This window comes from Ranitomeya variabilis, chromosome 4, assembly GCF_051348905.1.
Source record: "Ranitomeya variabilis isolate aRanVar5 chromosome 4, aRanVar5.hap1, whole genome shotgun sequence".
NCBI lineage: Eukaryota > Metazoa > Chordata > Amphibia > Anura > Dendrobatidae > Ranitomeya > Ranitomeya variabilis.
Genome location: NC_135235.1, coordinates 398,063,387 through 398,091,198, shown reverse-complemented (window position 1 = coordinate 398,091,198; position 27,812 = coordinate 398,063,387). Strand labels below are relative to the sequence as shown.

Here is a 27,812-nt window from a genome sequence, read left to right as displayed (position 1 = left end):
CCCTAGGGTCAGATCCGTGAAACAGTCGAAAGTGCCTGGGTAATGTTTTTAAGACCGATGGGTCTTCTACTTCTTTACCTGCCAAGATATCCCTTACGTGTTCTCGCGTCCGAACCTTAAGTTCCCTAGATGTGAGACCGACATAGATCAGGGAGCAGGGACAGGTCGCATAATAGACCACAAAAGTAGTGTTACATGAGATGTACTCTCTTATCTTAAATTCCCTGCTCCCATCAAAATTCTTGAAGGTCCCACATCTAAGGATGTTCGGACACGCGACGCACGAACCACAAGGAAAACATCCCTGTCTGGGACTCCTCGCACCAAGAAATGTTTTATTTTTTGGGGTGATATAATGGCTGCTTACCAGAGTATCTTTCAGGTTTCTGGCTCTCCTTTGTGTCATCAAAGGAGATTTTGTGAGATATGGGGCCAGGACACTATCGGTCTGCAACACGGACCAATGTTTGCTTAACACCTCACGAATACGGTGCCATTGGCAATTCGCAGTAGAGATAAATCTAATTGCCATCTCATCCTTCGCTCCTGACCTGTTCGACCCCCCTAGTAGGTCCTCTCTCCGTGTATGTCTGGCCCTTCCATACCCTGCCCTAATGCTACGACGACTGTATCCTCTTGCCCTAAACCGTTCGGTGAGGATGGCGGACTGTCTCTCGAAGCGGGCATCCGTAGAACACACCCGCCTATTCCTCAAGAATTGTCCAACTGGGATGGCTTTTATAACCGAGTAGTTGTGTGCCGAGGAGGCATGAAGCAAGGAATTCACAGAGGATTCCTTGCGATACAGATCTGTTTCAATAGAGCCATCCTCGGCAACACACAGCGTAATGTCCAAAAAATTAATTTCCCTAGAATGCCAAGTATACGTGAATTTTAAATTAAAGTTGTTAATATTCAGGGCCTGCATGAATTTGGATAGGCTGGCTTCGCTACCATTCCACACCATCAGAATGTCATCAATGTAGCGAAACCAGCCCACCACTGGGTCCGCGGCGTGTGCGCCATCGCCTTGGAAAATACACCTTTCCCAGTAACCTAAAAATAAATTTGCATACGAAGGCGCACACGCCGCGCCCATTGCAGTGCCCTGCAACTGTAAATAAAATTTATCTTTGAAAACAAAATAATTGTGGGTTAAAATAAACTCAAGCAATTCCAAAATAAGTTCCGAAAAATGGCCATCCCAGTTGGTAGTCTCAAGGAAGAAGCGGGTGGCCCTCAGACCATCTCCATGTCTGATCGAGGTGTATAATGACTCCACATCAATGGTGACTAAAATCATGCCCGCCTCCAGAGACAGCCCGTCCACCCTTCGAAGCACGTCAGTAGTGTCTCTGACATAGGAGGGCAGTGTCTCCACCAGAGGTTTTAAATAAAAATCAATAAATTTACAAATATTCTCGCATAACCCTCCTATGCCAGAGACAATAGGACGCCCAGGTGGATTAACAGCATCTTTGTGCACTTTGGGCAGGGCATAGAAGGTAGCCACCTTAGGGGACCTTGGCATAAGTCCATCAAGGACCTTTTTGGGGACAACACCTGACTCGCTCGCCAACTCCAAGATATACTCCAACTCCCCTGAAAAAACCGAGGTGGGATTTTGGGGTAAACACCGATATGTTTCTTTGTTCTTTAAATTGCCAATGGCACCGTATTCGTGAGGTGTTAAGCAAACATTGGTCCGTGTTGCAGACCGATAGTGTCCTGGCCCCATATCTCACAAAATCTCCTTTGATGACACAAAGGAGAGCCAGAAACCTGAAAGATACTCTGGTAAGCAGCCATTATATCACCCCAAAAAATAAAACATTTCTTGGTGCGAGGAGTCCCAGACAGGGATGTTTTCCTTGTGGTTCGTGCGTCGCGTGTCCGAACATCCTTAGATGTGGGACCTTCAAGAATTTTGATGGGAGCAGGGAATTTAAGATAAGAGAGTACATCTCATGTAACACTACTTTTGTGGTCTATTATGCGACCTGTCCCTGCTCCCTGATCTATGTCGGTCTCACATCTAGGGAACTTAAGGTTCGGACGCGAGAACACGTAAGGGATATCTTGGCAGGTAAAGAAGTAGAAGACCCATCGGTCTTAAAAACATTACCCAGGCACTTTCGACTGTTTCACGGATCTGACCCTAGGGGCTTAAAAGTGAGAGGGATAGATGTGATACATGGAGGTGTCAGGGGGGGCAATCTGACCAAGTTACTCGCACAGTGTGAATGTAAGTGGATTGTCACCCTTGACACCCTTGCCCCTAAGGGACTTAATGAACAGCTTAGCTTCGCTCCTTTTCTGTGAGAGTCCCGTGGGTTCTCCTTCGTGTTCTATATATTATTTGGTTCCAAAAATATACTTCCATAATTTTTCGGCTCTGTCCTGACATGCAGCAATATAATGAGGATGTAATGTGGAAAATATTCCATGTCCCTTGACCTGGCTGTCCTCTCTTGGGTGATTTTTTCACCACTCGCTTTTAATATTTTTTTATATATTTACGTCTTGTTGTGTGTTTTTCTTTTCTTTTTAGTTTTTATTAGTTATCCATGGCTACGCACTGGTGATGACGCCGCAGCAAAACCCGGTGAACGTCTCGGAATCTGAAGAGAAGGAGTGTCCTGTAGTTTCTGTCTATACGTTGTCCACGTATAGGTTCTTATACGTGGTTTATGTTTTCTTATGAATCTGCACTTTATGTAGTCTCTATACGCTAACATCATTCTTTAGTGAATGTTTGTATGAGTTGCTAGCATGTTTATATTATTTGGTTTAGTTCAGGAATTGGGGGTCTTTAGTTATTCACTTAGTTTCACTTGATATCCCTGCGCTTTTTATAAACGTGCAGGATCATAGATCATACATCAATTTTAACCTCCTTGGTTGGTTTATATTTTAGCACCGTGAGCGGACCCTTTGACATTGAATATGTACTTTGGGACTGTAAGCGACCACCAATATATAGTACAATTTATTCCCCAATATGTTGTGGGGTCTGTTCCATTATGTATACACGGATTCACATATATGTTTCACATGTATGATAATATGCTTTGTTTATATATTTATATGTATGTTATTATTTCTTTTTGTCATCTGTCTTTTTATTGCTACGCTCCTTTTTCTCCCTTTTTCTGTCTTTTTTTGTCATTGTTTTTATGTAACTGTACACACTCTAAACACATGTGATGCGTTATTATTATTTTTTTGCATCTTTTTGGCGTCCTGTTTTTCCACTTTATTGGGGACGCCTCTAATCTATCTAGCGTTCCGGTTTACGTACATTTCGGGACGCTGCGGCGTTCTGTTTCTGTTTTTGAGCGATCTTAACTTTATCACTAAAAAAATGGCTGTAGCCATGGCCTTTTTATTGGGAATTGGTGGTGCGCATGCCCGGTGTCGTCCATCGTAGCCATCTTCTTGTGGACCTATCACTTACAAGTGGGGAGTGTCACACTTTTTGTGTTTGGAAGGTGGAGCTCCGCCTCTCATACACTCCCCACTGTGATGGCCCTATTGAGCGATGCACTCTGGACGCTACTGCGCATGCGCCGGCGTCACCGATTCTACTTCCGGGTCTATGATATAAAAACACAATGAGACACACTATGGATACACCCTGTTGAAAAAGCCACGCGAAACGCGTGTCCGGGGGGACCGAGCAAGGTGGGGAGGACACACCTGATTTACAATGGGTAAGCAGCAATTACATGTGCTTATGAATATATGACCTTTTGTACTCTGGGCTATTTGCGCCATATGAGTGGAACGTAGTAATTGTATTTGGTCATACATTCCTTCTATTTTCTGAGCTGACGCTGCCACCCAAAAGGTGTATATGTGAACTCCCCCCTGACTTGGTCATTGCCGCATTTCCTCCTATGTGTCTTCTGCGATATGGCGGTATTAACAATACACCCATGTTTTGTATTTTTAATTCTGTTTTTGTATTGATTATTTAATAAACTTTTTGTATATTGTTCTCTAAATATGTTGAAGTGGACTCTTTTCCTCCGTGTTTTTGTTTATGTATTGATTTGGAGTAGTCCCAGAAGGGCACCTGAGGAGTGCCTAGAGAGAGTTGGTACTTACCACTCACACATACTGAGTATATTGGTGCTTCATGACTGTAATATTAAATATTGCTTTTCTGTGTTTCCCACAGCAGTTAGTCAGAAGTCAATGGATTTTCGTAGTCGGGACCAGACATGGTTGTCTCGGCTGCAGGAGGCCTTTAAGGAGGATAATGTCGGCTCTACTGTCGCGAGTGGTGGTGATTCTAGAGAGAGGATTGCCAGGCTGAGGTTATTGCTGCATAAAAGGACAAAGCTGTGGTGGAATAGGGCCACTTTGGGGCAATACCTGGCTCGCAACCTGATTCCGAGGGGCTTACGTGTCCAAATTTTCCCCTCTTATCCAATTGAAGACGAGGTATTTAAAACCGAATGGGAGAATACTGCTAATATATGTTCTAGAGGCTTCATCGGTTTGCTTATTAAACTTGATGAGACCAAACTAGCGGAATTGGAGAAGGAAATTGACGATATTCAACTATTTATAAAAGAAGATTTGACACCAGAAGCATTGGGGAAACTCAATGGTGACCTTGAGAGTGATTTCCTCAAATGGGAGCAAGAGATAAGTGCGGTCAAGACAAAAAAACTGCAAAGAGACAATTCAGACTACCGCGATAATCACGTATATAGGTGGAGGACAGGGAGAATGAGAACTCGCCCAACATCACTGGTTAGGTCGGGCTCAATGTCATCCGCTACTTCAGTGGATGAACTGAGTGTGACATCCGACCAATCTAAAAGCATACATGGTGATAGAGGGAGAAAAATACAACCCAATAGAGCTGCAAAAGGAAGATATACCTCCCAAAAGAGAAAATTTACCTCCCCTCCTACGTACGAGCGGAAGGCGAAAAATAACAACTTAGAGGTGATTAATCTATCTACCCATTCCCTCTCTAAAACCCAGTCTGAAGTCCTTAAACTTGGTCTTAATTTTGTTCCATCTAATCAGTTTAATTTTTTTACAGCTGTAAAAGACACGCATTTATTTTGTCGTAAATTACTACTGAAGAAGTTACACGCCCCTAAAAATTCTGGTAATCAACTTCCTAGTGACGTGGAAGCCGTTGCTTTATCGGCCCTGGAAGACCTACTTGAGGAACAACAACCAGATTCAGTAGGTAAATTTCCTTCTTCGATTTTGCCCAGATCATCCACCTTCCCCCCTTTGTCTCTGTGTCCACAGATAGACATTTTTTGCAGATTGGTCATTGAGGATCTAATTAAGATTCCAAGGGGACTCTACAATGACAACCTAACACCAGATCAAAGGAAGGCGCTGAGGGAGCTACAGGCTCTGGACACAGTAGTTATTAAACCTGCAGACAAGGGGGGGAATGTGGTGATCTGGCCAATTGAAAAATACGAAAAAGAGATATTTCGACAATTAAAGAACAAAGAAACATATCGGTGTTTACCCCAAAATCCCACCTCGGTTTTTTCAGGGGAGTTGGAGTATATCTTGGAGTTGGCGAGCGAGTCAGGTGTTGTCCCCAAAAAGGTCCTTGATGGACTTATGCCAAGGTCCCCTAAGGTGGCTACCTTCTATGCCCTGCCCAAAGTGCACAAAGATGCTGTTAATCCACCTGGGCGTCCTATTGTCTCTGGCATAGGAGGGTTATGCGAGAATATTTGTAAATTTATTGATTTTTATTTAAAACCTCTGGTGGAGACACTGCCCTCCTATGTCAGAGACACTACTGACGTGCTTCGAAGGGTGGACGGGCTGTCTCTGGAGGCGGGCATGATTTTAGTCACCATTGATGTGGAGTCATTATACACCTCGATCAGACATGGAGATGGTCTGAGGGCCACCCGCTTCTTCCTTGAGACTACCAACTGGGATGGCCATTTTTCGGAACTTATTTTGGAATTGCTTGAGTTTATTTTAACCCACAATTATTTTGTTTTCAAAGATAAATTTTATTTACAGTTGCAGGGCACTGCAATGGGCGCGGCGTGTGCGCCTTCGTATGCAAATTTATTTTTAGGTTACTGGGAAAGGTGTATTTTCCAAGGCGATGGCGCACACGCCGCGGACCCAGTGGTGGGCTGGTTTCGCTACATTGATGACATTCTGATGGTGTGGAATGGTAGCGAAGCCAGCCTATCCAAATTCATGCAGGCCCTGAATATTAACAACTTTAATTTAAAATTCACGTATACTTGGCATTCTAGGGAAATTAATTTTTTGGACATTACGCTGTGTGTTGCCGAGGATGGCTCTATTGAAACAGATCTGTATCGCAAGGAATCCTCTGTGAATTCCTTGCTTCATGCCTCCTCGGCACACAACTACTCGGTTATAAAAGCCATCCCAGTTGGACAATTCTTGAGGAATAGGCGGGTGTGTTCTACGGATGCCCGCTTCGAGAGACAGTCCGCCATCCTCACCGAACGGTTTAGGGCAAGAGGATACAGTCGTCGTAGCATTAGGGCAGGGTATGGAAGGGCCAGACATACACGGAGAGAGGACCTACTAGGGGGGTCGAACAGGTCAGGAGCGAAGGATGAGATGGCAATTAGATTTATCTCTACTGCGAATTGCCAATGGCACCGTATTCGTGAGGTGTTAAGCAAACATTGGTCCGTGTTGCAGACCGATAGTGTCCTGGCCCCATATCTCACAAAATCTCCTTTGATGACACAAAGGAGAGCCAGAAACCTGAAAGATACTCTGGTAAGCAGCCATTATATCACCCCAAAAAATAAAACATTTCTTGGTGCGAGGAGTCCCAGACAGGGATGTTTTCCTTGTGGTTCGTGCGTCGCGTGTCCGAACATCCTTAGATGTGGGACCTTCAAGAATTTTGATGGGAGCAGGGAATTTAAGATAAGAGAGTACATCTCATGTAACACTACTTTTGTGGTCTATTATGCGACCTGTCCCTGCTCCCTGATCTATGTCGGTCTCACATCTAGGGAACTTAAGGTTCGGACGCGAGAACACGTAAGGGATATCTTGGCAGGTAAAGAAGTAGAAGACCCATCGGTCTTAAAAACATTACCCAGGCACTTTCGACTGTTTCACGGATCTGACCCTAGGGGCTTAAAAGTGAGAGGGATAGATGTGATACATGGAGGTGTCAGGGGGGGCAATCTGACCAAGTTACTCGCACAGTGTGAATGTAAGTGGATTGTCACCCTTGACACCCTTGCCCCTAAGGGACTTAATGAACAGCTTAGCTTCGCTCCTTTTCTGTGAGAGTCCCGTGGGTTCTCCTTCGTGTTCTATATATTATTTGGTTCCAAAAATATACTTCCATAATTTTTCGGCTCTGTCCTGACATGCAGCAATATAATGAGGATGTAATGTGGAAAATATTCCATGTCCCTTGACCTGGCTGTCCTCTCTTGGGTGATTTTTTCACCACTCGCTTTTAATATTTTTTTATATATTTACGTCTTGTTGTGTGTTTTTCTTTTCTTTTTAGTTTTTATTAGTTATCCATGGCTACGCACTGGTGATGACGCCGCAGCAAAACCCGGTGAACGTCTCGGAATCTGAAGAGAAGGAGTGTCCTGTAGTTTCTGTCTATACGTTGTCCACGTATAGGTTCTTATACGTGGTTTATGTTTTCTTATGAATCTGCACTTTATGTAGTCTCTATACGCTAACATCATTCTTTAGTGAATGTTTGTATGAGTTGCTAGCATGTTTATATTATTTGGTTTAGTTCAGGAATTGGGGGTCTTTAGTTATTCACTTAGTTTCACTTGATATCCCTGCGCTTTTTATAAACGTGCAGGATCATAGATCATACATCAATTTTAACCTCCTTGGTTGGTTTATATTTTAGCACCGTGAGCGGACCCTTTGACATTGAATATGTACTTTGGGACTGTAAGCGACCACCAATATATAGTACAATTTATTCCCCAATATGTTGTGGGGTCTGTTCCATTATGTATACACGGATTCACATATATGTTTCACATGTATGATAATATGCTTTGTTTATATATTTATATGTATGTTATTATTTCTTTTTGTCATCTGTCTTTTTTTTGCTACGCTCCTTTTTCTCCCTTTTTCTGTCTTTTTTTGTCATTGTTTTTATGTAACTGTACACACTCTAAACACATGTGATGCGTTATTATTATTTTTTTGCATCTTTTTGGCGTCCTGTTTTTCCACTTTATTGGGGACGCCTCTAATCTATCTAGCGTTCCGGTTTACGTACATTTCGGGACGCTGCGGCGTTCTGTTTCTGTTTTTGAGCGATCTTAACTTTATCACTAAAAAAATGGCTGTAGCCATGGCCTTTTTATTGGGAATTGGTGGTGCGCATGCCCGGTGTCGTCCATCGTAGCCATCTTCTTGTGGACCTATCACTTACAAGTGGGGAGTGTCACACTTTTTGTGTTTGGAAGGTGGAGCTCCGCCTCTCATACACTCCCCACTGTGATGGCCCTATTGAGCGATGCACTCTGGACGCTACTGCGCATGCGCCGGCGTCACCGATTCTACTTCCGGGTCTATGATATAAAAACACAATGAGACACACTATGGATACACCCTGTTGAAAAAGCCACGCGAAACGCGCGTCCGGGGGGACCGAGCAAGGTGGGGAGGACACACCTGATTTACAATGGGTAAGCAGCAATTACATGTGCTTATGAATATATGACCTTTTGTACTCTGGGCTATTTGCGCCATATGAGTGGAACGTAGTAATTGTATTTGGTCATACATTCCTTCTATTTTCTGAGCTGACGCTGCCACCCAAAAGGTGTATATGTGAACTCCCCCCTGACTTGGTCATTGCCGCATTTCCTCCTATGTGTCTTCTGCGATATGGCGGTATTAACAATACACCCATGTTTTGTATTTTTAATTCTGTTTTTGTATTGATTATTTAATAAACTTTTTGTATATTGTTCTCTAAATATGTTGAAGTGGACTCTTTTCCTCCGTGTTTTTGTTTATGTATATTCATGATCTGGAAGGGACCCCCCCCATGAATTGGTTACCTTTATGGAGGAACTTAATATTAACGAACTAAATATTCACCTTACATATCATTGGAGCAGGGAATCTGTGGAATTCTTGGATGTCATTGTTATGAAGGACCAGTTCGGTTTTTTACAAACCGACCTGTTCCGTAAACCGACATCCACGAATTCCCTTTTACATGCGTCCTCGTGCCACCCATCACATGTCGTCAGAGCTGTGCCGGTGGGGCAGTTCCTCCATTTACGGAGGATCTGCTCGACCGAAGCAGACTTTGAGCGCCAAGCTAAAGAACTTCAGATGAGATTTCTCAAACGTGGGTACAGCAAAAGGGCCACTAAGAAGGCTTATAATAGAGCCAGATTTGTCTCACGTGAATCCTTGGTCTATGGCCAGTCCTCTAGTGGTTCGAAGCAGGCTGACAGACAGTTACGCTTTGTGACAAATTTCAATTCTCAGTCTCATAAAATCCGCGAAGCCCTATCTAAAGCGTGGCCAATTCTTAGGGTAGATAAAACTATTTCTAAAATCTTACCTGCTCGCCCGCTGATTTCCTTTAGGCGTGCAAGGAACCTTAAAGACCATCTTACTAGGAGCCACTACGAGGGATTACTGCGAAATACTTTTCTTAATAGTGTTCCTCCTCGATTTGGTTCCTCACCCTGCGGCCATTGTGTGGCGTGTCCGAATATGGACCGGACTCGGGTCTTCTCTGATTCTAGCGGTGAAAAAATATTCGACATTAAAAAGACAATAAATTGCACAACACGTTGTGTTATTTATTATGCCACATGCCCTTGTGGCTTAATATACGTAGGACTTACATCACGTCATTTTAAGATCCGTATACGTGAGCATGTACGTGGAATCGAGGCGGCCGCTGATCCCACACTAGATACTGCGAAATTAAAAACACTTCCCAGACATTTCAGGGAACATCACAGATGTGATGCTAAATTAATTAGATTCAGGGGAATCGATAGCCTTGATATTGGGATTAGAGGTGGTAAATTAACTACTAGGCTTGCACGCCTTGAGGCGAAATGGATCTGGACTTTACAGACAACTCACCCCCTTGGTCTTAACGAAAATTTAAGTTTCGCTCCCTTTTTGTGATCATCTGACTGCTGAGCACTCTTTTTTTATAGCATTTTCGCACCTTATCTTTTTAATGTTTTTACCTGTTTTTTCTAGTTTTAGAGCATTTAGGATACATTTGGCCATATCCGTGAGATTCTTTCCATCTATGCCGTATACTCCCGCGAAGAATACCTATGAAGATGTTTGAAGAGAGAGACAGGAAGAGTTAAAAGAGAAAAAGACTTTGAATACATGAGGAAAAATCATCTCTTTACTATCATCTAGTGGTTATTCTCCGTATTGCATGTAACATCAAAATGACTATTTGAGGGTTTGAACTAACTCATTGTATTTATGTATTGATATATACACTCTTTACTAATTATTGATAATACACTCTTGAAGAGAAAATTAAGCATATTTGACTATAACAGTAATATTCTACATATTAATGCTGTTTTTTTGGCTTTTGTTTTTTGTTATTATTTTTGTATTGTTTCTATACGGTATGTCTTCTGTTGACTTAAGGACTAACATGCAAAAAGAAATTGTGACTATTATGTTTAGTTCGATAAATTACATCTATTACAGACTGCCATACCTTGCCTTTTCTCCTTCCCCGTATGAATCTTCTATGACGTTTGAGTTCCGCGCATGCGCCCGCCGGTGAATCCTCTGGTGAATGGCGACTCAATGGTTGTTGTGGGCGGACCACGTGGGGCCCCACGTGTATCGGCCCACATGACCTGGATGACGCCATCTCCCCCTGTTGCACTGCGGGCTGCTAGGATACACGCGGCTACTTCCGGGTTACGGCTCCCTTTACTTCCGGTTTCTGGCCTATTTATCCTGCACATTTTCCATTCCTCACTATGCGCCCCCTGACGAAGGTGTGCCGAAATGCGCGTTGGGGCGGACACCGGGACTTTACACCTGCTGAATACCTTAATTTCGGGTGATGTATTAACTCCTGTTATCGCTCTCTTTTGCTGCACTAAACTGCATTAAGTTGTATATGGAGTATGGCACTATCTTCCATAGGACTCTGCACTCACCGAACATTGTAATCATCACTCCTTCCTGCTGCAGTACATTATGTTAGGCTATATATGTAGTATGACATTACTATGAATGGGATAGAGCGACCCTTTACATGGGACTTTTTTCAGTTTGAATCCCCCTATTTTGGTCTTATAACCTGTGACCCAATACACTGATAGTCTTGATAAGAATTCTTTGATATGGGTCCGCAGATGTATCTCCCGGTGTTCTGTTTGCACTAGTTGTTTTTATACTTTTATTGGGCGTCTATGCTGTCATCATTGCCCGTTTGCCGTTCACCATTAATAAAGCAATTATATTAAAAAGACATAAGGTTATCTTTGGATTTATTTCCTCCCCCTTGCCCCTGGATAAAGCCTGATGCTGCAGGCCAAACTGAATGCGGACAAATGTAACTCTTTTGTGACAGGCAGAACGGAAGGTGTAATCTTCAAACTTTTATAGATAACAACTACGGGAATGCCTGTCACAAATAAGAATATGATGAAGAAGTTGAATATGAAGAAGAATAATAGTTAAATAAAAAGAATATGAACAATGTAAAAAAAAAATTATAGGTAGAAGATGAAGAAGATGAATAAGGTGAAGAAGTTGATGCCAAAGATGCTGATGATGATGAAGAAGAAAGTGTGGGAGAAGTAAAAAAGAGGGTGAAGGGCGTGGAAGTAGTGAAACATCAATATCTGACAAAATAAAAAAAATCTTAACATAGTCAATATCTTTGTAACTCCGAACGTCTTTAAAAAAAAATTAAATTCCTGCTATTCTATTTGATTGGGCTAAACCTCTATGCCTTTAATGTCTCCGCCACGTCCCCCAATACATCCTACATTATTCTTAGTTGTTTTCCTTCATATAGAATGAACCTACAAGGAAAGAAAGGGTTTATTTTAATTCCGATATTTTCGTCCCATTGACTTGCATTGGGATCGGGTATCGGAATCGGCGAGATCCGATACTTTGACGGTATCGGCCGATACTTTCCGATACCGATACTTTCCGATATCGGAAGGTATCGCTCAACACTAGATGCTGCCCTTCCCGGTGAAAGACCTGGCTATTCATTGCTTGCGTTGAGAAACACGTGGTGGTGTCTCCGCGGCTTTTCTACATGCATTTGCATATTTCCCATAAGGGATGGGGGCAGTGTTCTGGATCACTGCATTGATAAACATGTGATGGTGTCTCCGCGGTGTTGGATGTTTTGATCTCCCCAAGGTCATTCATCCTTATGTTTATAGCCTTTTCACTAGGCACTGCTCCTAATAGCACGTTTCCTACTCCACACTGATGAGGGGCAAATACCCCGAAACAGCTGTCTGTTGATTGATACCATGTTTTGGCATAGGTGGTTTTCCTTTATTGGATGCTGCCCTTCCCATGGTTGTTCCTTCCCAGTGAAAGACCTGGCTATTCATTGCTTGCGCTGAGAAACACGTGATGGTGTCTCCACGGCTTTTCTACATGCATTTGCATATTTCCCATAAGGGATGGGGGCAGTGTTCTGGATCACTGCGTTGAGAAACACGTGATGGTGTCTCCGCGGTGTTGGATGTTTTGATCTCCCCGAGGTCATTCATCCTTATGTTTATAAAACTGTGTTGCAGTCTCAGGAGGCCCCATTTGCTCATTTAAATCTTTTGTGCAAAAACTGTGTTGCAGTGAGGAATCAGGAGGCCACATTTTCTCTTAAAAAATTGTAATGCCTAATATAGGTGTTCAGCCAGGAAGCAGTATTTGCTAATCCAAATCGTTTGGGCTAAAACTGTGTCGCAGTAAGAACTCAGGAGGCCATATTTCCTCTTAAAGGGAACCTGTCAGCAGAATTGTGCTGAGTGACCTACAGACAGTGTCAGATTGATGCCATTATACTAATTAAAATGATACCTGGGATGGTGAAATCCATCTTGTGGTTGTTGCTTAATCTTTATTTTCAGTTTTGAGGTAATGATCTGCTCGTGAATTGGGGTGGGCCTGTAGGAGGTCTTCATGTAGGTATTCATCAGTATGGCTTCTGCCAGATCACTGATCCCTCAGTTTCCTACCCTCTAGTTTACATAATGAATATTATATACAGTGGGGCAAAAAAGTATTTAGTCATTCAGCAATAGTGCAAGTTCCACCACTTAAAAAGATGAGAGGCGTCTGTAATTTACATCATAGGTAGACCTCAACTATGGGAGACAAACTGAGAAATAAAAATCCAGAAAATCACATTGTCTGTTTTTTTATCATTTTATTTGCATATTATGGTGGAAAATAAGTATTTGGTCAGAAACAAACAATCAAGATTTCTGGCTCTCACAGACCTGTAACTTCTTCTTTAAGAGTCTCCTCTTTCCTCCACTCATTACCTGTAGTAATGGCACCTGTTTAAACTTGTTATCAGTATAAAAAGACACCTGTGCACACCGTCAAACAGTCTGAATCCAAACTCCACTATGGTGAAGACCAAAGAGCTCTCAAAGGACACCAGAAACAAAATTGTAGCCCTGCACCAGGCTGGGAAGACTGAATCTGCAATAGCCAACCAGCTTGGAGTGAAGAAATCAACAGTGGGAGCAATAATTAGAAAATGGAAGACATTCAAGACCACTGATAATCTCCCTCGATCTGGGGCTCAACGCAAAATCCCACCCCGTGGGGTCAGAATGATCACAAGAACGGTGAGCAAAAATCCCAGAACCACGCGGGGGGACCTAGTGAATGAACTGCAGAGAGCTGGGACCAATGTAACAAGGACTACCATAAGTAACACACTATGCCACCACAGACTCAGATCCTGCAGTGCCATACGTGTCCCACTGCTTAAGCCAGTACATGTCCGGGCCCGTCTGAAGTTTGCTAGAGAGCATTTGGATGATCCAGAGGAGTTTTGGGAGAATGTCCTATGGTCTGATGAAACCAAACTGGAACTGTTTGGTAGAAACACAACTTGTCGTGTTTGGAGGAAAAAGAATACTGAGTTGCATCCATCAAACACCATACCTACTGTAAAGCATGGTGGTGGAAACATCATGCTTTGGGGCTGTTTCTCTGCAAAGGGGCCAGGATGACTGATCCGGGTACATGAAAGAATGAATGGGGCCATGTATCGTGAGATTTGGAGTGCAAACCTCCTTCCATCAGCAAGGGCATTGAAGATGAAACGTGGCTGGGTCTTTCAACATGACAATGATCCAAAGCACACCGCCAGGGCAACGAAGGAGTGGCTTCGTAAGAAGCATTTCAAGGTCCTGGAGTGGCCTAGCCAGTCTCCAGATCTCAACCCTATAGAAAACCTTTGGAGGGAGTTGAAAGTCCGTGTTGCCAAGCGAAAAGCCAAAAACATCACTGCTCTAGAGGAGATCTGCATGGAGGAATGGGCCAACATACCAACAACAGTGTGTGGCAACCTTGTGAAGACTTACAGAAAACGTTTGACCTCTGTCATTGCCAACAAAGAATATATTACAAAGTATTGAGATGAAATTTTGTTTCTGACCAAATACTTATTTTCCACCATAATATGCAAATAAAATGATAAAAAAACAGACAATGTGATTTTCTGGATTTTTTTTTCTCAGTTTGTCTCCCATAGTTGAGGTCTACCTATGATGTAAATTACAGACGCCTCTCATCTTTTTAAGTGGTGGAACTTGCACTATTGCTGACTGACTAAATACTTTTTTGCCCCACTGTATATTTAAAAAAAAATCACCTCCTGCAGGCAGGCGCCGGCAGCGGCGCTTGCACTGCAGCATTATTGTATCTATAATGTGTATTTAATTATTGTTTTTGATGGTATATATAAATTTTAAAAAATAAATCAGTCTGAGAATGGCGCTGGCCACACCTGCGCAGTAGCAGCTATCAGCGATCTGATAGGCCCACCAATGGCTGTACCGTAGCAGCTATCTTGCTAGAGAAAAAAAATATTGCCTCCTCCAAGATGGCACTGCTGACAGCTGCGCAGTAGCATCTATCGTATTACCGATAGCTGCTATTGCGCAGGCACAGCCGGCACCATCTTAGTGGAGATAATTATTTTTTTCTTTAGGAAGATGGTGCCGCCGGTGCCTACGCAGTAGCAGCTATTGGCTATCCACACATTTACAAAATGCCCAACTGACTGTGGGGACCCACAGATGGGCCATTTTGCAGAGTTGTTCACACATTCTACTCCATAGGCATCTGAAGTCTGCTCCAAAGATTCACAGAATCTAGAGGAGGAAAGCATCTGCACCTGTCATGACATGTCGGGTGTCACTGTAAGAGGGTGGTGCTGTTATGGACAGTGAGGAACACGTTGGCTGCACCCCCTTGTCTGGCATGATGGAATGTTCTGCTTCTCCCCTTCAAGAGTCGTTGTAATGAACTAGTCTGTGCAGAGTGCAGGTGTGGAGCTGCAGCAGCGTGTGTGAGCTGAGGCTGCCACAGAGAGGACTTTTTGTGCTGGTAGCTGAAAGAGAGAAGAACTGTGTCCTTATATAGCTGCAAGAGAGCCACGAAGATACAGAGAAAGGGATTTACAGTTTCCAGGAGCATCCCTAGGATCCAGAAGGAAGGAGAAGACCACGCTTCACAGAGCTGACAGAAAGCCGTGCGCACCACCATATTAGACTGCTGGGGGCCCCCCTGGGACTGGATCTGATTCTCCAACATCATCGTGAGTCTGTTCCTGTTTGGTGCACCTGTTAGGGCCTAGTGTAGGCTTCAGTAGTCAGTACACGGGAGCCATGTGGCCTGCTTAGTAAAGGCCATGGAGGTTATACATAGAGTAGCATAATCACTTGGTTATTGTTTACATTTGCTTGTTAGACATATTTTGAGTCTGTAATAGTTGTAGCACCGTGCTGTTTTACGGAAAAGTTAAAGTTCATAACTCTTGTAAATTGTCTGTTGCCATTGTATACTGCTATTTGCAGCTTCCTCATTCCCTTCATTCCTTGCCTTCCAATAAATCTACCCTTTGTTGTTTGCACCTCATCTTGTGTACAGTAGTCATCCTGCACCGTGGTGGTCCCCCGGCCTTCGCTTCATCACCAGGACCAGGGGCTCCTTCTCTGTCCTTAATGCTAGGGGCACCTTAGCTCTCCCTGTTGCCTGGATTGCTTGTGATGGTGAAGACATCGGGGCAACGTACCTTGCCTTAGCTCCTGAATCTGCTCTCGGTTTGCATCCTTCATAAAACAGGGAAGAGGGGAGTAGTAGTGTACAGTAATATATCATCTAGACTAACAAGGTAATATGAACGGGGATAAAATACCAATCATACAAATATACACACATAAACAACAGAGGTAAACACCGTGGAGTGAAGGATGAGATTAAACCCAAGTAGGAGAAGAAAGGGAATTATCACACACTCAAAACCTAGCAACAGTCACAGATAAATCCACTAACCACCTTCTACAATAACCACCAGCAACAACCTCCAGCCATGCAGCATAAACTATCTCTAGGCAGGGCCCAGCTTATATTGGAGATGGGAATGGCTAACAGTGCACAGCTGAGAGTCTTAATGGAGGAAAGCTTCTAAGAGCTCTCAACTGAGCAGATTACCCCCTGCACTGCTAAAAGAAATTTTCACCATTTAATATAAAGGTGAAGTACTTCTAATCAGTGAGGGAGTAGGAGAAATCAGATGCTGCTGTGTTATGGCTACTCTCCGTTGCAGTAAACTCATGACAGCACCAGTGCCAAAAATGTTTTCATGTTCGATCCAGGGTTGGATAAAGTAGGATCCTAGCAGAATCCAGACCCTCATCACAAGACGTTAGCCACCGAGGGTGGAGGTGATCCTGATGAGACTCAGATACCAGAGGTGCACGCGAACTGTACTGTGGAGTCAGGGCAGGAAGAGGAGACTCTCTGGGTAAAGAGTGGGAGAAAAGAGAACATGATGATGACGTTGTGGATCCCACTTGGTGTGAACCCAGAGGTGGGTAGCCGAGTAGCTCAGCAGAGGAGATGAAAGAGGAAGACGAGGAGTTTACGTTGTGACTTTCCGCACAGACACAGAGCGATGCAACCACGATATACACTATATTCTCAGCCGCAACTCTGGCTGTGGAGAGCACAAGTCGTTAGTGTGCAGTTCGCAGGAGTGGCAAGGGATGCCTAGCCTGGGCCTTTTTTGAGAATTCAAAGGATGACCCAACTCACGTTATCTGCTTAATATGCAAATAAAAACTCATTAGAGTTAAAAATTGCAATAGTTTGACAACTACTTCCATGAACCAGTACAGGCATGATCAACATGCCTTAGTCTGTGCCCTAAAATTCCAGCTTGCTAGCCTTGCCAACCACTGGTTATCCCATTAACTACATCTCCTGCTACCTCCTCCTCCAAGAATCTATGTCTGCCAGGGTGCATTTCCCCACTGACATCAGGACATTCAAACATGGGCAGGGGTATTACATTTCACTGACTGGGCAGTGGGTGACTCTTGTGACTGTGGAGGCAGGCAGTCAAGGGGCTGTTCCACAAATCTTTGACTCCCCAAGGCTTGCGGGTCAAATCTCTGTTTTTAACAGTTCCTCCACTGCTTCTGCCTACTCCATTCCCTCTAGGGCCTCCACTATGCCCTCAACCTCTAACTCCAATACTGTGGAATGCCCATCAGGTCCGTGGGGCACTCGGTACCGGATCTGGTACTTAAAGGGATGTGTCACGATGGCGGCGAACTGGTCCGTGGCCCCGGCGCCAAAGGGAAGGTCTTTAAAGGGGTTTGAATAGTTTTTTTTTGACTCCACATGTGGTTTTCGGTCAGGGGTGACCGACACTGCTTAAAGGGGTCCTCTGGGGTGATGTTGTGGAAGCAGGGATTGTATAGCTTCCCATTGGTGAAGCTGGGTCCCCAGGGCTCCTGGTGTAGAGTAAAATATGGTAGATGGTGTAGCAAGAAACGGAGGAAACAGGGTTGCAATCTCTTTACCTGGTTTACTGACGAATTCAGGCAGCAACAGTCCAGGGTACTGGATCACAGGTACAGGTTTGGTCCAGCCGGCTTGGAAGCGAATCTGGAATCACCCCTACCAGGTGGGGTTGGAAGCCTTCCTACTAGCGCTGTGGTGTAGTCCCTTGCTGCTTTAGGCCTCTCACAAGGTCCTCACGTTTATCTCTGTCTTCCTTGCAGGTAGGACACTAACACGTATGACAGGTGGCTCGAGCCTTTTTATAGGATCTCTATCACGACCCAGGCTCTCTGTGTCACTGTGTCTTCGGGTGTTGGGGTGGACAGGTGACTTGCAATCCAGCTGTCCCGCCGGTTTCTGCTGTGAGATGTGGAGTACTACTCAATCTCAGTCTTCCGGCTACTGTTATCTGTGCTCAGCATGGATATAGCCTAGTAACAGCTAACCCCCAGCTCCTCACTCTCCTGCACTTCACTTCCCCTTCATGCTCTCTACAATCTGTTCTGCTTTCCTCTCTCTATTTCCAAGAGCTGCAGCATCTCACTTGGCTTCACGGCCCCTCCCTTTCTCCCTCTCAGACTCTTTGCTTCAGACTGCTCCAGACTACTGTCTGGCACTCACTGACTGACTAACTTTCCCTCCAGACCAGAATATGTATAGCGGAGCCACGCACAAGCTTAATCAGAGCTCCCCTTCTGTCCTGGAGTATGAACATGTTGCATGTTTGTGATTACCTGATAAAAGAGATCCTTCCTCGCTTCCAAGCATGACATCACTCTCCTAGTGAGAAATGCAATGCCACTGTAACAACCAGGAACCTGGGGTGTTACAAGTGCACATAGAATCCCCCCATCTCTTTGCTGCGCAGCTATGGCTCACCGTAATCAGGCAGTGTTTACATTTATATGCCTTGGAGATAGCAGTTACACTGCTCAAGAGTTGTGGACAGCTATCAAGGACATCGGGCAAATCACTCTTGAGGAGTGGGCACAGATGAAGGACCTCTGCACCCTTCTGCATAGTTTTACATAGCGCTGATGATGCCATCAGCAGCACCACTATTTCAGTCATCTACATGCTGGAGACCACTTTTAACCCCTTCACCCCCGGAGCTTTTTCCGTTTTTTCGTTTTCATTTTTTGCTCCCCTCCTTCCCATAGCCATAACTTTTTTATTTTTCCGTCAATATGGCCATGTGAGGGCTTATTTTTTGCGGGACAAGATGTACTTTTGAATGATGCCATTGGTTTTACCATGCCATGTAACAGAAAACGGGAAAAAAATTCCAAGTGTGATGAAATTGTAAAAATAGTGCAATCTCACACTTGTTTTTTGTTTGGCTTCTTTTGCTAGGTTCACCAAATTATAAAACTAACCTGCCATTATGATTCTCCAGGTCATTACAAGTTCATAGACACCTAACATGTCTAGGTTATTTTTTTATCTAAGTGGTGGAAACAAATTCCAAAGTTTGCTAAAAAAAAAAAAAAGGCGCGATTTTCCGATACCTGTAGCGTCTCCAATTTTCGTGATCTGGGGTCAGGTGAGGGCTTATTTTTTGCGTGCCAAGCTGATGTTTTTAATGATACCATATTGGTGTTGATATGTTCTTTTGATTGCCCGTTATTGCATTTTAACCCCTCTCTGACCTTCGACGTACTATCCCGTCGAGGTGCCCTGGGCCTATCTGACCCTGGACGGGATAGTACGTCATGCCCTTTAATGCGATACCGCGACTTAAGTCGCGGTGATCGCATTAAAATTCCGACGCCATCTCACCTGGGGGAAGATGGCCTCGGCATCCAGGGCATTGGCGACGCCCACCCTCCCTCCAGATCGCTGTGATTGGCTGTTAAATTCTGAACAGCCAATCACAGCCATTCTCATTGTTTCAGCCAATCGGAGTGGCTGAAACAATGAGGTGACAGGCTAGGATCGAGTACCGATGTACTCGATCCTAGGGCCGGTGCCTGGCAACGCCAGGCACCGGCAAGAACACCCCGGATTGGCGCGATCGCCGATCGCATCGATCGCGCCAATCGCAGGGCACCGCGCGGTATTACCGCGCTGTGCCCTGCCGGAACCTGCATGGATCGGTGCTCTAATAGCACCGATCCTAGGACAGAACATAGTACAGGCCCAGCAGGGCCTGCAGAAGCTGATTGGCGCGATCGATGTCATCGTCGATCGCGCCAATCACAGGGCACAGCAGCGGTCCCGCTGTGACGGCTCTGTGCCCTGCCTGTGACCTGCCTAGGATCGGCGCGAATAGCTCCGATCCTAGGCAGGTCACATTCAGGTCACCAGGAAAGCTCTGATTGGTGGGATCGATGTTATGGTCGATCCCACCAATGACAGGTCACAGCAGCAGCATGACCGCTCTGTGACCTGTCTGTGTCACCTGCCTGACCTGTGTATGACCGCTCTGCAGGGGTCCTCACTCTAGCTGAGGATTCCTACAGAGCGGTCATACTGCTGGATCTCCCCGCTGGATTTTGTGCCTGGATCTACCTGCTGGGTATTGTGGTGCCACAGCAGCCTGTAGCACCACAATCCCTGCTAAAGAAAGAAGACTACTAAACGTAAGTTTTATCCCTGCCCAATCCCCGTTCATCCACCCCAATCCCTGTTCATCCACCCCAATCCCTGTTCATCCACCCCAATCCCCACATCCACCCCAATCCCCCCTTCCCCCCTTCCCCCTCTTTTTACCCCCTCCACCCCCATTTGTGCCGCCTCCGTGCGCACATTTAGTAGCCGCCGAGCGTTGATTGGTGACGCAGTTCACCGATCAACGCTCGCGCTCGCTTTTTTTCCCTCACCCCCGTTGCTCCAACTCCGTACACACATCCCGCAGCTGCCAAACTTTGATAAGTGACGCAGTTCACTTATCAAAGTTTGTGCCTGCCGTTTTCCTTTTTTTTTTTTTTTTCCAACCCCCCTTTGCGCCACCTGACTACAACTGTACGTTTTGATCACTGATCCCTGCCCAATCCCCACTTCCACCCCCATCTCCCTTCCCCCTCTTTTTACCCCCTTTTGCACCTCCTTCCGTGCGCCCATTTAACAGCCACCGAGCGTTGATTGGTGACGCAGTTCACCCATCAACTCTCGCGCTCGCTTTTTTTCCCTCAGCCCCGTTGCGCCAACTCCGTACACACATCCCGCAGCCGGCAAACTTTGATAAGTGACGCAGTTCACTTATCAAAGTTTGTGCCTGCCGTTTTCCTTTTTTTTTTTTTTTTTTCAACCCCCCTTTGCGCCACCTGACTACAACTGTACGTTTTGATCACTGATCCCTGCCCAATCCCCACTTCCACCCCCATCTCCCTTCCCCCTCTTTTTACCCCCCTTTGCACCTCCTTCCGTGCGCCCATTTAACAGCCGCCGAGCGTTGATTGGTGACGCAGTTCACCCATCAACTCTCGCGCTCGCTTTTTTTCCCTCAGCCCCTTTGCGCAACCTCCGTACACACATCCCGCAGACGCCAAACTTTGATAAGTGACGCAGTTCTCTTATCAGAGTTTGTGCCTGCCGTTTTCCTTTTTTTTTTTTTTTTTTTCCTCCCCTTGCCCGACCTTCGTGCGCACATCAAGCAGCGGCCAAATTTTGATAAGTGAAACAGTTCATTTATCAGAGCTGGGCCTGCTGTTTTAGACACTTTTACTTTTTTTGTCATCTCCGTGCACACATCCAGCAGCCGCCGAATTTTGATAAGTGACGCAAGTTCACTTATCAGAGCTAGGGCCTGCTGTTTTAGACTTTTCTTTTTGCAGGTTTTTTTTTCTCCTTTTAGCGTTTTCTTTTCAGATAAGTTTGCACAAATCACTATCCCCCCACACATACACATACAGTTATCAATAAAGTGCACCCAATCACCATATTCACACAAAAATGTCCCGCTCGTCCCGTTCGTCCCAACAGCGCTATTCATTGGAGGAGGCATATGCTTTCCTTGCCTCCGACACTGATAGCGAGGGAGAGGATCCCACTTTTCTTTACTTTTCTGATTCTTCATCCTCTTCTTCATCCTCCTCCTCCTCCTCTTCCTCCTCATCTTCCTCCTCGGGTCCTGCGGAACCGCCACGCAGACGCCCCAGGACAGAAGATGAGGCAGCCCCCACCACTCCTGAACCAGCGCTCCCCACTGCGGACCCCATATGGACCTCGCCCCCCGAAAATTACGAGCCACTGATTCCTGATTTTGTGGCAGAATCAGGAATCAAGTTTGACACCGCCGGCCTCACAGAAACAGACTTTTTCAAAGTCTTTTTCTCTGAGGATTTTATTAACCTCATGGTGGAGCAAACTAATTTGTATGCTCGTCAATTTTTGGAGCAAAACCCCGGTACATCATTTTCCAACTGGTCTCCTGTAGACGCAGTTGAAATGATGCAGTTTTGGGGCCTGGTCCTCCACATGGGGATCGTGAAGAAGCCAGAAATTCGGCAATATTGGAGTGTAGATATTTTATATAACACTCCAGTGTTCCGAATGGTCATGGTTCGGAAGCGTTTTGAGGCCATCCATAAGTTCCTGCATTATTCCGATAATGCACAGTGTCCCGCACGAGATGACCCCAACTTTGACCGTCTGTTCAAAGTTCGGCCGGTCATCGAACACTTCAACAAAAAGTTTTCTGAAGTGTACGTGCCCAAAAGGGACATCTGCGTGGATGAGTCCTTGGTCCATTTTAAGGGGCGGCTCGGATTCCGTCAATACCTGCCCAACAAAAGGGCCAGGTACGGAATCAAACTCTACAAGCTGTGTGAGAGTGCCTCAGGGTACATCCACAGGTTTAGAGTGTATGAAGGGAAGGACAGCAGGATTGAACCCCCTGAGTGTCCTCCTGTCCTGGGAGTGAGTGGGAAGATCGTGTGGGATTTGGTGCACCCACTGCTGGATAAAGGTTATCACCTCTATACTGATAACTTTTATACCAGCATCTCACTCTACAAATCCCTCTCTGCGCGAGGTACCGCAGCCTGCGGTACTGTCCGCAAAAATCAGAGAGGCCTCCCAAAGACGCTACTTGGGCAGATGCTCAGAAAAGGTGAGAGCAAAGCCCAATGTAGCGACCACCTGCTGGTGGTCAAGTACAAGGACAAGAGGGATGTCCTTCTCTTGACCACCATACACGGTGATGGCAGCACCCTCAGCACTGTACGGGGTACCTCTACACAGGTCTGCAAACCGGACTGTGTACTGGGCTACAACAAAAGCATGGGGGGGGTTGATCTCTCTGATCAACTCCTCCAACCGTACAGTGCTTTGAGAAAGGCCAAGGTGTGGTACAAAAAGCTGGCTGTGCACATTGTACAAATGGCAATGCTTAACGCTTTCCTGCTGTTACGATGTGCACGCCACACCGATACGTCGTACCTTCAGTTCCAGGAGGTAGTGGTTAAGGCCCTGATATTTGGCACTCCTGAAGGAGAGGGCCCCAGTACTTCCGGAACTGAAGGTGCTCGTATCGTACCAGGTCAGCATTTTCCGGGGGTGGTCCCGCCAACCGGAAGAAAAGGTAAGCCGCAAAAAAGGTGCCGAGTGTGTTACAAAAGGGGAATACGCAAGGACACCATTTATCAATGCGACACCTGCCCCGAAAAACCTGGCCTGTGTATGAAGGATTGCTTCAAATTGTACCACACCTCCATGCACTACTAATTTACTTTACAAGAAAGCGTACATTAGCTCCAAAAAGGGGGCACATCTAGATAAGTTCCTTGGGGGGGTCTAGGTTCAAAAATGATGTCACTTGTGGGTTTTTTTTACTGTTTAGGCACATCAGGGGCTCTGCAAACGGAACATGACGACCGCAGACCATTCCATCAAAGTCTGCATTCCAAAACGTCACTATTTCCCTTTCGAGCCCCAACGTGTGCCTAAACAGTTTTTTCCCACATATGGCGTACCAGTGTAATCAGGACAATTTGGACAACAACTTTTGATGTCCAATTTCTCCTGATACCTTTGGGTAAATTAAAAATTGGGGACTAAAAGATCATTTTTGTGGGAAAAAATAGGATTTTTTATTTTCACGCCTGGGCATTACAAACTTTAGTGAAGCACATGGGGGTTCAAAATTCTCACCACACACCTAGATAAGTTCCTTAGGGGGTACAGTTTCCAAAATGGGGTCACTTGTGGGGGTTTCTACTGTTTAGGCACATCAGGGGCTCTGCAAACGGAACATGATGCCCGCAGAACATTCCATCAAAGTCTGCATTCCAAAACGTCACTACTTCATTTTCGAGCCCGAACGTATGCCCAAACAGTAGTTCCTCCCCACATATGGGGTATCAGCGTACTCAGGACAAATTGGACAACAACTTTTGGGGTCCAATTTCTCCTGTTACCCTTGGGAAAATTAAAAATTGGGGACTAAAAGATCATTTTTGTGGGAAAAAATAGGATTTTTTATTTTCACGCCTGGGCATTATAAACTTTAGTGAAGCACGTGGGGGTTCAGAATTCTCACCACACACCTAGATAAGTTCCTTAGGGGGTACAGTTTCCAAAATGGGGTCACTTGTGGGGGGTTTCTACTGTTTAGGCACATCAGGGGCTCTGCAAACGGAACATGATGCCCGCAGAACATTCCATCAAAGTCTGCATTCCAAAACGTCACTACTTCCCTTTCGAGCCCCAACGTGTGCCCAAACAGTAGTTCCTCCCAACATATGGGGTATCAGCATACTCAGGACAAATTGGACAACAACTTTTGGGGTCCAATTTCTCCTGTTACCCTTGGGAAAATTAAAAATTGGGGACTAAAAGATCATTTTTGTGGGAAAAAATAGGATTTTTTATTTTCACGCCTGGGCATTATAAACTTTAGTGAAGCACGTGAGGGTTCAAAATTCTCACCACACACCTAGATAAGTTCCTTAGAGGGTCTAGTTTACAAAATGGGGTCACTTGTGGGGGGTTTCCACTGTTTAGGCACATCATGGGCTCGCCAAACGCGACATGGCATCCGATCTCAATTCCAGCCAAATTTAGCTTGAAAAAGTCAAACGGCGCTCCTTTCCTTCTGAGCCCTGCCATGTGCCCAAACAGTGGTTCCCCCCCACATATGGGGTATCAGCGTACTCAGGACAAATTGGACAACTTCTTTTGGTGTCGAATTTCTCCTTTTACCCTTGAGAAAATAAAAAATTGGGGACTAAACGATCATGTTTGTGGAAAAAATAGGAATTTTTTTTTTCACGCCCGGGCGTTATAAACTTTCGTGAAGCACTTGGGGGATAAAAGTGCTCATGACACATCTAGATAAGTTCCTTAGGGGGTCTAGTTTCCAAAATGGGGTCACTTGTGGGGGGTTTCCACTGTTTAGGCACATCAGGGGCTCGCCAAACGCGACATGGCGTCCGATCTCAATTCCAGCCAAATTTAGCTTGAAAAAGTCAAACGGCGCTCCTTTCCTTCTGAGCCCTGCCATGTGCCCAAACAGTGGTTCCCCCCCACATATGGGGTATCAGCGTACTCAGGACAAATTGGACAACAACTTTTGGGGTCCAATTTCTCCTTTTACCCTTGAGAAAATAAAAAATTGGGGACTAAACGATCATGTTTGTGGAAAAAATAGGAATTTTTTTTTTCACGCCCGGGCGTTATAAACTTTCGTGAAGCACTTGGGGGATAAAAGTGCTCATGACACATCTAGATAAGTTCCTTAGGGGGTCTAGTTTCCAAAATGGGGTCACTTGTGGGGGGTTTCCACTGTTTAGGCACATCAGGGGCTCGCCAAACGCGACGTGGCGTCCGATCTCAATTCCAGCCAAATTTAGCTTGAAAAAGTCAAACGGCGCTCCTTTCCTTCTGAGCCCTGCCATGTGCCCAAACAGTGGTTCCCCCCCACATATGGGGTATCAGCGTACTCAGGACAAATTGGACAACAACATTTTGGGTCCAATTTCTCCTTTTACCCTTGAGAAAATAAAAAATTGGGGACTAAACGATCATGTTTGTGGAAAAAAATAGGAATTTTTTTTTTCACGCCCGGGCGTTATAAACTTTCGTGAAGCACTTGGGGGATAAAAGTGCTCATGACACATCTAGATAAGTTCCTTAGGGGGTCTAGTTTCCAAAATGGGGTCACTTGTGGGGGGTTTCCACTGTTTAGGCACATCAGGGGCTCGCCAAACGCGACATGGCGTCCGATCTCAATTCCAGCCAAATTTAGCTTGAAAAAGTCAAACGGCGCTCCTTTCCTTCTGAGCCCTGCCATGTGCCCAAACAGTGGTTCCCCCCCACATATGGGGTATCAGCGTACTCAGGACAAATTGGACAACAACTTTTAGGGTCCAATTTCTCCTTTTACCCTTGAGAAAATAAAAAATTGGGGACTAAACGATCATGTTTGTGGAAAAAATAGGAATTTTTTTTTTCACGCCCGGGCGTTATAAACTTTCGTGAAGCACTTGGGGGATAAAAGTGCTCATGACACATCTAGATAAGTTCCTTAGGGGGTCTAGTTTCCAAAATGGGGTCACTTGTGGGGGGTTTCCACTGTTTAGGCACATCAGGGGCTCGCCAAACGCGACATGGCGTCCGATCTCAATTCCAGCCAAATTTAGCTTTAAAAAGTCAAACGGCGCTCCTTTCCTTCTGAGCCCTGCCATGTGCCCAAACAGTGGTTCCCCCCCACATATGGGGTATCAGCGTACTCAGGACAAATTGGACAACTTCTTTTGGTGTCCAATTTCTCCTTTTACCCTTGAGAAAATAAAAAATTGGGGACTAAACGATCATGTTTGTGGAAAAAATAGGAATTTTTTTTTTCACGCCCGGGCGTTATAAACTTTCGTGAAGCACTTGGGGGATAAAAGTGCTCATGACACATCTAGATAAGTTCCTTAGGGGGTCTAGTTTCCAAAATGGGGTCACTTGTGGGGGGTTTCCACTGTTTAGGCACATCAGGGGCTCGCCAAACGCGACGTGGCGTCCGATCTCAATTCCAGCCAAATTTAGCTTGAAAAAGTCAAACGGCGCTCCTTTCCTTCTGAGCCCTGCCATGTGCCCAAACAGTGGTTCCCCCCCACATATGGGGTATCAGCGTACTCAGGACAAATTGGACAACTTCTTTTGGTGTCCAATTTCTCCTTTTACCCTTGAGAAAATAAAAAATTGGGGACTAAACGATCATGTTTGTGGAAAAAATAGGAATTTTTTTTTTCACGCCCGGGCGTTATAAACTTTCGTGAAGCACTTGGGGGATAAAACTGCTCATGACACATCTAGATAAGTTCCTTAGGGGGTCTAGTTTCCAAAATGGGGTCACTTGTGGGGGGTTTCCACTGTTTAGGCACATCAGGGGCTCGCCAAACGCGACATGGCGTCCGATCTCAATTCCAGCCAAATTTAGCTTGAAAAAGTCAAACGGCGCTCCTTTCCTTCTGAGCCCTGCCATGTGCCCAAACAGTGGTTCCCCCCCACATATGGGGTATCAGCGTACTCAGGACAAATTGGACAACAACTTTTGGGGTCCAATTTCTCCTTTTACCCTTGAGAAAATAAAAAATTGGGGACTAAACGATCATGTTTGTGGAAAAAATAGGAATTTTTTTTTTCACGCCCGGGCGTTATAAACTTTCGTGAAGCACTTGGGGGATAAAAGTGCTCATGACACATCTAGATAAGTTCCTTAGGGGGTCTAGTTTCCAAAATGGGGTCACTTGTGGGGGGTTTCCACTGTTTAGGCACATCAGGGGCTCGCC

The 27,812-nt window shown here is 45.2% G+C and overlaps 1 protein-coding gene across 2 annotated transcripts; it reads left to right on the top strand.

Annotated features, from left to right (window-relative positions):
• The first annotated feature begins 3,694 nt into the window (after positions 1-3,694).
• On the top strand, positions 3,695-7,771 carry LOC143768956 (uncharacterized). Of its 2 annotated transcripts, none has more exons than XM_077257559.1 (2): positions 3,695-5,211; positions 7,529-7,771. In XM_077257559.1, the coding sequence occupies exons 1-2, from the start codon at positions 4,009-4,011 to the stop codon at positions 7,679-7,681; spliced, it is 1,356 nt and encodes a 451-aa protein (XP_077113674.1). In that variant the 5' UTR covers positions 3,695-4,008; the 3' UTR covers positions 7,682-7,771. The 2 variants fall into 2 exon arrangements, with proteins under 2 accessions (XP_077113674.1, XP_077113675.1); XM_077257560.1 differs by having other exon boundaries at positions 3,695-5,215.
• The last annotated feature ends 20,041 nt before the right edge of the window (positions 7,772-27,812 follow it).

Coding starts and splice junctions, on each gene's coding strand:
- LOC143768956 (XM_077257559.1), top strand. CDS start 4,009: ATGTTGAAGTGGACTCTTTTCCTCCGTGTTTTTGTTTATGTATTGATT. Junction 5,212..7,528: donor AGGAACAACAACCAGATTCA/GTAGGTAAATTT, acceptor TTTTCTTTTTAG/TTTTTATTAGTTATCCATGG.